Genomic DNA, 12,952 nt, shown 5'->3' with positions numbered 1-12,952 from the left:
ATTTACATCATAAATTGAATCATTTGTTTCCTTTCACACCTTTACATCATAAATTTACATCATTTTTCTTATGCACAAATTCCTTGTAATTCGAATTCCCATTAATGTACTGAATGCAATTCATATCTTAATTTAGTTTAAACCATTTTTTTCTTTGGACAATAATTGATGACCAAGTCATTTTATTCGAATTTCAACACTGGTAATAAATTACAATAGTAGTATAATCGTTTATGAGTGAAGTTGTGGTCTCCCTACACGACTTTAACATTGTGTAATCGATTACAGGTGCTCGTAATCGATTACCAATATATGAAAACGTGTGAAAGATGCACAATTTCATCTTTTTTATTATAGTAGTGCAGAAGTCATGTACCTTTTAAGTAACTTCTTCATTTGAAATTTTTGTAAAGACGGTATGACTTATGCATTTATATAAATAATTCTTTTTTTGACTACATATGTAATAATGATTTAATTTTTGACTAAAAACTAATAAAACCTAATTTAACAAGAAAAATATAATTCAATCATTTTAAAAAGTAAAAAACTAAATTGAATCAAATAAAAATAAAAAATTAAATTAAATTTTTTATAATAAAAATAGAATTTTAGCCATAAAGTTATATTCATAGAATAATAAAATGGAGATATAAAAATATCACGTCTTTTCGCAACAATATATTAAGACATTAATGAGTGCGTTACACCTCACTTTGACTTCCTTAATAGAACCTAGCCGCAACGTCTTCAATTAAATAATACGTTTATATATTATGTTATTCCTCCAAATTGCAATTACGGTACGAATTACGAGATCACATTTTAAACCTTAATATTATGCTTAGTTACAGAAATAATATCCTTTCGATCAGAAAAATATTCCCTGCTCTACTTTTTTCACTTGTAAAGATTTTCCAGAAAATATTTTATTATTTCAGCATAAATATTAAAATAAAATATAATTATTTTCTCAAAATAATATATCTTAAAATCTTTTGCATTACAGAGTTTTATTTAATAAAGACATTCTAAGATGCTACAAAATCTTATCGTAATTTGTAATTATTAAAGGAAAATGATACTTGAACAACCATTTTTGACAACATTTAGACACGCGTACACGTGTCAAAATCTGAGTGGTCCATTTTCATTTAATTTTTCCAACTAGACCACTCAGATTTTGACACGTGTGCGCGTATCTAAATGTTGTAAAAAATGGTTGTTCAAGAAACATTTTCCATTACTAAAACATGTTAATCTTGAGAGCTTGTTATATGACCAATAAAAAGGCTCCCTAATTTGGAGATGTGACAGGTTTCAGTTTTTGCGGCTGAGTAACCTAATTTTAACGGGGATAATGGCATCTACACGTGATCGAATGATAGCCATTTTGATTTATTTATGTTTCCAGAGATTATCCACTAAATTAGAGAATATCAGCCATTAAATACGATTTACGTTCTCTATTAATATATCTGTCCAGATACAGGTAGCTGTAGTTCTCATTAATAATTTTCCCAATATCAATTTTTATTTAATTTTGTTTTTATATTTTATATACTCACTGTTTACTTTAGTTGTCCATTTTTATAAATTCAATGGATCGTTGCTCTCCTTAGACCTTTATGGTAAAAGTAAGAAAAATTGAAAAGTACTAAGCCACGGACCCTGTCAATTTATCGTACAAATAAATTATAACCTGACAAATTTATGAATAGTGGCGTCTGATAATTCGTTTTTGAAAAGAAAAATTGTAGACTAATGAAGTCCATATACATCTGATATTTTAAACAAGTAGCAGGCCAAAATCATCACCATTTTCTCTTACAGACACGTGCTACTGACTTTTTTTTTTCTGGTTTCATCAAACTCAAATACTCATAAAATAACATCATTCTTATCGATTAGGTCAAGCTTTTGATAAAGGACTGGGTTAGTGGGTTGACGATTAATTAAAGTGAAACAGTGCTTCCCTCTTATCGGCAGAAACTATTGACTTATAGTTAGCATTTTCCCCTTTTTGTCTTTTGTAATTAATTTCAAAGGAAATCAAAGTGAATATTAATTACCACAAACAGATTGTACGCAAGAAGTGAAACCCTGAAAAGTAATCTCATCGATCGTACCCAAAACCATTATTCAAACCACAAATTTGAGCGTGATCCGTTTTTCTTCCTTGGACACACATTCAAAATAATACACCCTCTGCTTCCACTCACTTTTTCATTCAATCATCATCTTCTTCTATTTTATCTTTTCTCTTTCCTTTCACTCTCTTCAATTCTTCCCATATGCATCGTAATAGTAATCATTATGGAAGCCCCTGATTGTATGTATCGTGGTGAAGCATTGAGCATTCCTCCAAGCGCTCCTACCCCAAAACATTCTCTCTATTTGTCCAATCTCGACGACCAAAACTTCCTAAGGTTTTCCATCAAATACTTGTACCTCTTCAACAAGTCCTTGAACTTGGATGTGTTGAAGTCTTCTCTGGCCAGAGTTCTGGTGGATTATTACCCCTTGGCCGGTCGCTTGAGGACCGTCGATCATGAGAAGCTCGAGGTCGATTGCAATGGACAGGGTGCTCTCTTTGCCGAGGCTTTCACTCACACCACTCTTCATCAACTTCTCGAATCTTCCAAGACTCCAAACAAATCTTGGAAGAAGTTCTTGTATAAGGTCGAAGCTCACACTTTCGTCGATGTTCCTCCTCTCGTAGTCCAGGTCAGATTAACTCTTTCTTCCTTCAATTTTCTTAATTCGCTTTATCAATTCATTTCCTGCTTTGCTTAAACCTTCTAATCATCTGTTCATTAAAATGTTAATAGTGACACAGAATATGTAACCTTGTGCGTTTACTGTCCACTGTTTACGTTTAGGTTCAAAGAACTTTGACGTCAAGACGTGTGCTAGAAATATCTCTTCTCTCTCTCTCTCTCTCTCTCTCTCTCTCTCTCTCTATATATATATATATATATATATATATATATATATATATATATATATATATAATATGAATTATTGTGGCAAGGTTCTACACTTTTGTTTCTGTTAAATGAACGTCTTTCATCACTATGTGCTATCATCCACTTTTCTTCCTTTTTCTGATTTGTCTCTTTCACACGGATGAAATCCATTTTCAGAAAACTTTCATCCTCTCTCGTAAACACATGAACAAAAGATATTCACATTTTCTTTACAAAATATAAACCCCCCGGGGAACCAGCCAGATATATATGCAAGTTCGTATTTTGTTGGTATCGGTTTTAAGTGGTTTTGTGTTCTTGATTCGTTGATGAACTTGGTTGGTTGGTCACTGCTGATAATTCATGAAAAGAAAAATGTCTTCAATGATGACATTTGTAATATAAGATTACAACTCTAAATGGCAACCTCTGAAGAATGTTTGATAAATAACTTTTACCACAACTGTAAAGTTTTCTTTTTTTCATAACTCTAGAGTGTTTCTCTTCCACACAAAACAGAGTTTTTCCCGTAAGTTATGTTATTTTCTTTACAACCATTTCTTAATAATGGTATTCATGTTTGATGAGAAAAACATCTTAAAAATAAAATAAGTAATATTTTAAATTCAATAATTAAAAATGAGGTTTTTTTTTATAAAAAATATTCCTGGCCCTGGTTTATTAAATAGTTTTTACATCGTACTTTTAACATTTTTCTCCGTTTCTTTCCATTAATCCATCACAGAAACTGTTATGTTTCTCTATCAAATGGATTGTATGGACGGAAAAATATAAATATAAAAAAATAAATTGAAGTTGAATGTAATTTGCAGGTAACGAGGCTGGGTTGCGGGGGAATGATCCTGTGCACGGCGATCAACCACTGCGTATGCGACGGCATAGGCACGTCTCAGTTTCTACACGCTTGGGCACAGCTCACGAAAAAGCCAGAAGCGGAATTGACGATCATGCCCTTCCACTGGCGCCACGTGCTGAAACCCAGACACCCTGCGCAGGTAAAGTTCCGTCACGCGGGCTACACCGCACCAAACCCAACCCCTCAAGTGGACCTTATAAAGTTCATACAGTCACAGCCCTTGGTAGCCACATCCTTCACCCTCACCCCCTCCCACGTCCTTCGCCTCAAGAAAGAGTGCGTCCCCTCCCTCAAGTGCACCTCCTTCGAAACCGTTGCGGCCCACACCTGGCGCTCTTGGATTCGCTCGCTGGGCCAATCCCTACCGTCCAAACTCACTGTGAAGCTCCTTTTCTCGGTCAACGTTAGAAGAACAGTTGACCTTCCGCAGGGGTATTACGGGAACGGATTCTTGCTAGCGTGCGCTGAGAGCAGCGTGGAGGACTTAGTGGACGGTAACCTGCGCCACGGAGTGAAACTTGTGCAGGAAGCTAAGGCAAGGTTGAAAGAGGAGGAGTACGTAAGGTCAATGGTTGACCTGTTAGAGGACAAAACTGTAAAAACGGATCTTTCGACGAGTTTAGTTATTTCGCAGTGGTCTAGACTGGGGTTGGAAGAGGTGGATTTTGGGGAAGGGAAACCTTTGCATATGGGTCCTTTGACCAGTGATATTTACTGCTTGTTCTTACCCGTCGCCGGTGACGCTAATGCCGTCAGAGTGCTGCTGTCTGTCCCCGCGACCATGGTGGAACGTTTTCAGTATCACATGATGAGACAAAGTCGGGAAGAAAACGAAGAAAACGGATTCTTCTGAATCTTGGTTCCCCGTGCATGCGTACTCCAGTTTCAGTGTGTTCAACGTTGTTATATCGATCTTTGTTCTGGTTTTTTGTTTTTGGTGGCAGTAATTAATAACAACCTAGTTTTACCTGATGGCTTGGAGGAGAAGTTGATTGGTGATGGTGAAAGACAGGTTGATGTGCATCGTATCCTCCTCATTTTCTACAATATTGTTGGTCCACAATGTCCGTGATTTCTGACTCTGATTGGTGATGGACGCGTCGGTATTACTGTCCCACATACTATGTCTCAACACTTTCTTTCTGCTATCAGATATGTGACATCAAGTTACCATCATAATAAATATATTATTTAAATAATATGTATCCTATGAAAAAGTGGGGACATTTTACTTTATTTCAAATTTCAAAACTAAAAATTAATTCAACTTTTATTTGATAAAGGTTGTAAATGATAACGAAATAAAAAGATTTTCTTGTGTGTATGTTCATTGTTTTTAAATATTTATTTGTGGTGTATCATGTAAGTTTTTTAGATATAATAAAAAAAATTTGAATTTTTTGAGAATTTTAAAATTGGTAAGGAACTCTGATAATAACTAATTCAAAATTTCAAGATATGATAGAAATAAGATAAAATGATAAAGAGAGAAAAGGAGTAGAGAGAAAGGTAAGAGAAGAGGAAGTGAGCATGATCATCAATTTATATAGAAAGGAATGAGTCATTTCACATGGTAATAACTCCCTTATCCTAAGAAAAAAATTCTGCAACTTTTTTTTTAATATTCAAATCTGACAAGCAACTTATCTCTTTACTGGTGGAAGTGACTTCCACTTCGTGTGCGGCTCTGGAAAACGTGGACATAGCTCCAGAATGATCGTGTCACATAGAAGAAGAGGCGAGTCCAAAACAGGTTTTGTTATAACAACAATATTTATTTTTGTTTTTGTAGTAATGGATGTTTGTGTCCTGTGTATATAAATTAGTACATTCATATTTGTATGTATCAATTACTTTAATATACATTTTAATAATTTTTTAGTGAAGTTTGTGACGGATATATATATATATATATATATATATATATATATATATATATATATATATATATATATTGTTTCAGTTGTATGAGATTGAGGGTCAGTCGTCCTATCTTAGTCTGTTTCGTATTACGATCGTTCAAGTTTTTTCGAAAAATTTAATTTAACGATCGGCGATTGATATACAGAAGACACCGGATGCTCAAGGAAGATATATTTCTTAATAAAGTCTTAATTAAATTAAGGAAAAAAATGTCTTTACCTCAACATTAATGGTATATTTATAGAGTTTATAGCAATAAAATCTATTAGTTAACCATTAATACTCGTTAATATACATGTTAACTGTCTATTAATAACAATTACTCCATTATATATATATATATGGGTTTGCTAATGCGTATGCTTTTTTTTTTTCAATTGGTACATTTTAGGAATGCGTACCGGGTTTTATTAGACAAAAATTACCCTTATATATATCATGGATTCTAAGTTTTAAGGTTAATGATATTTGAATAATTTCATTCTCAAAGCTAAAAAAACAAGAAACCCCCAAACTCTTATTCACCTCCCTCATTCCTCTCAACCTTTTCTCTTTCATCTCTCACTCTAACATTTTCTCTGTCACGCTACTGTAGCCCCAAGTGAAAAAATCAGAAACATTCGTGGTTAAACAATTTGCCTTTGTAAAGAGTTGAGTCATTGGCATATTTTCAGGAAAAGTTCATTCAAGATCTCTTCAATTTCATCATCTTCACTAACCTCTCTAATTTCATCATCTGAAGATGTTGAATCATCATTTCTAAAAAAACTCTCTAGGTCAATTACCAATTCTTTCATATGTCATTATGCTTGTGAAAATTAGATAAGACAAAAATTATAAAATGAAAACTCATTATAAAATCATTTATTTAAGAAATTGTTTAACTGCGAGTGTTTCTGATTTTTTCCAGGCCAATTACCAATTTCTTTGGATGTCATTATGCTTATGAAAATGAGATAAGACAAAAATTATAAAATGAAAACTCATTATAAAATCATTTTTTGTAAGAAATTGTTTAATAGCGAGTGTTTCTGATTTTTTCCGGTCCAATTACCAATTCCTTCATATGTCATTATACTTGTGAAAATTAGATAAAATTAGATAAGACAAAAATTATAAAATAAAAATTCATTATAAAATCATTTTTTGTAAGAAATTGTTTAACAGTGTTTCTGATTTTTTTTTTTTCAGTTGGGACAACAATAAAGAAAATGTTGGAATGAGAGAGATGAAAGAGAAAAGGTTGAGAGAAATGAGAGAAGTAAGTAAGGATTTAGGAAGTTTTTTTTTAGTTTTGATAATAAAAATTGTTAAAATACCCTTAACCTTAAAACTTAGAATTAGGATTCATGATATATAAGGGTATTTTTGTCTACTAAAATCTGGTACACATTGCTAAAATATACCAACTAAAAACAGGCGTACGCGTGTTAGCAAATATATATATATAAATATGTGAGAGTGTACACGTGTATCTCTTAATTTCATAAAAGTTATTAAGTATTTAAAAAATTATTTTGTTATCTAATTTTATATATTTGAACCTGTTAATCACTATTGTATGGTAAACCTGTGTATAGTGAAAACGGTACAAACATATTACATGAGTTGAAAAGTAAATTACCCACTAATTTAGTATCTTAAATCCGCCATTTTGTCATGATGTGGTTAGATGAGAAGATTTGAGAGGATGTACTTCAAAAGTTGAATTTATTTTAATTGGCTGGTAATAAAAAGGTTGCATGAGTGATTTAAGTAAAAGAAAGGAAAAGTATGGTGATGAATGATTTAATTAAAATTGTGTGTCTAGAATAAATGCTGCCATGTTTGAGTGTCCCATAATGTCATGTCAAGATGATGGAACCCCAGCTAGTGAGTTGTGACATGTAGATCGCCATAAATCACGAGAAGCTAAGATGTCCATCCATATATATATGATTTCATTTCCCATATCTAATTAAATCCATCATTCACGTCAAACCAAAAAGGGAAAATTTACTGTTCTAATCCCTTCCCATCTGCTAATCTTATTTACTTTAAACAGAGGCTCACCCCTAATCGAATGAAAAGTTAAAAGTGATTATGGTAATCCATGATTGCTTATGTAAAGTTGAATATACAATCTTTATAGTTTTACATCTTTACAACAGTGAAAGTAATTTGGGAAGTATTGAAAGAAAAGAAAGAATTAAAAAAAGGAATTTATGGATATTGGGGAAGTGAAGAAAATCTAATGGGGAGGTCCAATGGTTGAGAAATTGATAAGATAAGATTATGGTTATAATTAAAAGCATAATTAAAAGTAAGACTATGCAGAAGAGTGAAGGCACATCATAATGGATTGAGTATCCGAATGGGAATCATCTCTCTGTTGTGTGCTTTGATTTGATTTTATGATATGTTTTGCACTTTCTTCCTCTAATTATTCCAAACCCTTTCTTCTGTAGAATGAATAAGATATCTTTGTCGTTTCAATTTCATAGATATACATCAACAAATACAAGGTTGCTCTTCCTACCTTTTTCACAAAAAGTGCCACAACATTTATCCAACCAAAACCTCGTTTATTCCTTTATTCTTATCAAAATTCATTCATATTGCTTGTGTATATTTTAACAATATTTGTATACTTATAGTATAGAATAGTTCTATTCAGACATTCAATTGTTTATTCATTTAAAGATAACTATGGTAAAATGTTGTAAAATTAATGTAAATTATTTCACACGGTTTGCGTAATTTTTTTTTTCAATTTAAACATCTGCAAAAAAAAAAATAGTATATTGGTTACATGGGTTGAAAACTGATTGATGAATGATTTTGTTGAATTCTCAAAATTATTAATCAATATCAAACATCTTATTAAATAGTGAAATGCTTGATAAATAAAAGAAATAGAATAGAAATTTTCGTATCCATTTCTTAATCCTTACTTAATTAAAAAAAAGAGTCGAGGTCAATGATATTGAAATAATATTCAAGTTCAAGCTTTGTTATCGTTTCATGAGATTGAGAGATTATCTGGAAAATATATTTTGATATCAAAATCAATAAAAATTCAATAACTTAAGTAATTAATGTATATTAAATATAATTATCTATCTTTTCTATTAATAGCAGCTTAATTAGGATCCAACTGATTTAGATCCAACTGATGATAAGTACATCTTATCTTAAATTGATTAGTATTAGGACTAATATTCTTGTATGTATGAACACAAGAATGATATGTGATTGTATTCATTCCATGGATGTCTATCTAGATCGTTTGATTTTAAGTTAATGGATGGTCATACGGTTCAAATAATTTATAAGAGAAGTTGTAGAGTAAATTTTTTGATAAATCTCATAAAAATAATTCATTTAGATAAATTTTAAAACTATACTATTAATAAACTATCTAATGTATACTTGTATATTGATTGTTTTTACACCTACACTTTGAACGTGATACTATTTAATAAAGACATAAAAGTGTCATGATTTCAGATAATTGTTTTGACTAAGATGAAAAGGAGACTACTATCTTTTGAAATAATAACTCAGGCGTAGTCATTCTATTATATCCCCGTCTTTAAATATTTGATAATTTAATTAAAAACATATTTTAAGTAAACGTCACACGCACCTAATCCAACCATGAAGCTATGCTTTATTGATTTTTTAATTTTTTTTATTGAACTATGTTTTCAGTTGATGCACACTTTCTGTGGTAAAAGAATACTGAAACAATTATATACTTGTTACTCAAAAAAATTATATTTTATTTCATATTTTGGCAGTGCGATGCAATACGTCGTCACTGCAATGTACTGCCAAAATCCCACCCAAACTTTACCTGCGCGTGCCATAATAATAATATAACCGACGACAGTTGGTTATGGACAATAAATCTAATATATTTTAAATTATATATATTATTTTGACCATTAATTTATTTTGATTAAAGTATATATTTGAATTGAAATGAAATTGTATTTTGTTTTGGAAATTTGAATCAAAAGGGGGCTTTATATGAAAGATAAATAGTGGTGAAAATGGTAATGATAGTTGAGTCCTCCATCATGATTTTGGTCATGTTCATCATCATTCCTACCATATTATCAAACTAACTTGTTACATCAACAATTTTGGATAATATAACGATATTTTAATGTCTAATAGATTTTTACACTTTTTTTCTGTTTTTTTAATAAATATAAAAGTTTATTTTCTTAATAATAATGTTATTTCTAAAACTGATTGTTAAGTGATTGCTCAAATTGTCAAAAGACCACTTGTGTTTTGGATTTCAGATCAACACAATAAAGCTTTTACCACAACCCAACACAAAAAATATCCATTATACACACTTTAATACTTATAATTTCACCTAAGTAGTTTTCTATTTCATGAATATAATTTTATTTCGTTTTAATAATATCAATTTGATTTTTATAATTAACATTTGAAATAACTTAGTGATGACCTGGCAATTTTGTAATGTTTAGACCTACATTCACTAAAATGTTATCATCAACATTAATTATCTTTTGTTGAAATTTAGTTTAAGAACTGTTTCATGAAGAATGGTGTTTATATCATAAACATCATTACTCTTTAACAATAGATACTATATAAGCAAATTAATAGATATTTTATAATAATAAAAATTACAAAAACATATATTATACCAGAAATAAAATACAAATTACGTTATCATAAATAATTGAAAAAATCATTTTAAAATATGCCACGCCTAGATATGTGGTAATTGAAGTGCCTTTCACTCATCACTTGGGCATCAATTAATTAATTAATTAATAGATAAAGTATATACAATGAATATTTTAAAATAAAGGGTGTAGTTATATTTTGATTCAAATGCTCTACATGAACATAATCCCAAAAGGTATATTTATATCCCATAGTGAGTGGTGGACTGAAATCTAAATTATTCTGCTGAGTACACAAAATAGCATGAAATTGAACTAAAATTATAAAACTCATCTGGGTATGCATTTTTTGGTGTTCTAATTATTCATCTGGGTATAAATGGTAATCCATAATTAAGGCTGTTTGAAGGTAGTCCCCAATATTACAAAATCATATTAGATAATTAAGGGTATAGTTTTTATCAAATAGATTGATTAAAAAACTCACCAATTATATATATATATATATATATATATATTTTTTCTTTGAAGGTGATGATATTCTATTAATCATACACAAAAAGAATCCAAATCTTTTCAAATCTAAAATATAACATACATCACAAATGTCTTATATGGAGATATCACAAATATTTCAAAGGAGTGATTGATGTCTCTAGTCTGGTAAGCTTTATTTTTCTGAAGGGACGTCTATCCAAATGAACAAAAAATCATAAATTCCGTCTATTTCCTTGACCATGTTATTTCTTTCTGCACCCCCTCATTTATTAACTTCATCGTCACAAACATATAAAAAGATTAAATTACTTTTCATTAGTACAACATATAGCTGTTGTCATCATAATCACTTTCATTATTACAATTGTGAAGGAAAAAGGAAAGAACACTACAAAGAAAGAGAAAAATGGAAAACACAAAAAAAAATGTTAAAAATGTAAACGTTAAATTGAAATTCGTTTTTCTTTTAAATTTGTATGTATTTTGTTTCAAAATTTTAACAATAAATTAATATAGTTATTTTAATTAAATAATATTAATGTTTTTTATATTTGTTAAATGATATTTTATATCGATATTTGAATTAAAATATATTAAAAGGTACAAACTCAAAGATTATCATAAAATACAATTGATATATGAAAAAATTTAATATAATTAAATTTAAAAAATTATATATGTTTATTTTTTTAAGTTTATAGATTAAATTATAAAAAATTTTGGGGACAAAGACAATTTTTAATTTTGCATCAAAATTTAAAAACTATAAACATATGTAAAACAAAGAAAAAACCACTCCACAACATATATTTTATGTGTTTCGAGAGGAAGGAATAGATCTCATGTGAGATATTCCAGAAAATTCATTTTAAAATATCACGTACATTCAAAAATGTTTTTTCTTTCAAAATACATTTTATAGCTTCTGATAATTTTATTTCAGAAACTTCGTTCTAAAAATTTTATTTTTAGAATTTTGAGAAACTTATTCCAAAAAAAATTGCTGAAACATATAATTTAAAAAATTTGCCAGATGCGCGAAGAAACTGTGGAATGCTGAAAGTAAAAGCCCGAAAAGCAAAGCCATTTATTGGAATATTCTCTTGGATTTGTTATTCTCAACCTTCCCTCCCTCAGTTTTACTATTTTCACCCGAAAGTTTTATTAATTTATGACATTACAAAATTATCCTACAACCCTATCTCGTATTTACCATCTTCCTTATTTACATGAATAGATATATGTTAAATTATACAAATCATTTAAAAAAAAATAGTTAAAATCTATTTATTTAATTGTAAATATCTATAGGATTACTTACAAATGATATCTTTTAAGAACGAAATATTTTCAAGTTTAATCATAATAGAATATTTAATATTTTTTTCTACCCTAAGTCCCTTACTAAAATAATTTAATTGTTTTTTCTCTCACGTAAATAATATTACAAAAATTGAATCTTTTTGTTAAATGCATAAAAAAAACACTAATTTTTAGAGTTTTGTCTATGATTACACAAAGAAAAACTAATATTCCGTCGTGCTTTGGATCTACACGTATAACAAAACCTACTTTTTTATCGCATAATCATACATATGAAAACTAATTTCCGTCAATGTTAATTTTAAAGCGAGTGATGCGAATATTAAACTAAGGCGTGTAAATAGTGAATGGGCCGTATATTTATTTGTACATTGCATTAAAAGTACTTTTTTATTCAAATACTCATTTTGTTGAGTTCACATCCTTTGTTCTTTACAGAAATGGCATTGCCAAAATCGCATTTCCACCGTGATCGATGCACAGCAGACAAAAAATGGAATAATTTTTAGGTTTAATAGGTTCGGAGGTCCTTATATTTGTGGGTTCGTTTCAATTGGGTCCTCCAATTTTGAAAGTGATCAATTTGGTTCCTAATTTAACAAAATTGAGTCAATAATACCCTTTCCGTTAAATGTAATGGACGGCGTTAACTTTTTAAACATGTGGCATGTTGATGCATCCTTTTATTTGCAGGTGGCACAGTTTTA

General features: G+C 29.9%; 1 protein-coding gene across 1 annotated transcript; it reads left to right on the top strand.

The window, feature by feature from the left end:
- Positions 1-2,061: 2,061 nt before the first annotated feature.
- LOC108341288 (alcohol acyltransferase 9) lies at positions 2,062-5,170 on the top strand (the record flags this gene model as incomplete). Its single annotated transcript, XM_017578986.2, has 2 exons — positions 2,062-2,727; positions 3,803-5,170. Coding segments are annotated over 2 exons (1,563 nt in total), but the record flags the coding sequence as incomplete, so codon positions are not given.
- Between the last annotated feature and the right edge of the window lie 7,782 nt (positions 5,171-12,952).

Source organism: Vigna angularis, chromosome 4 (genome assembly GCF_016808095.1).
Source record: "Vigna angularis cultivar LongXiaoDou No.4 chromosome 4, ASM1680809v1, whole genome shotgun sequence".
Lineage (NCBI taxonomy): Eukaryota > Viridiplantae > Streptophyta > Magnoliopsida > Fabales > Fabaceae > Vigna > Vigna angularis.
Note: the sequence above shows the minus strand (reverse complement) of the source record. Positions and strands in the feature narration are given on the sequence as shown.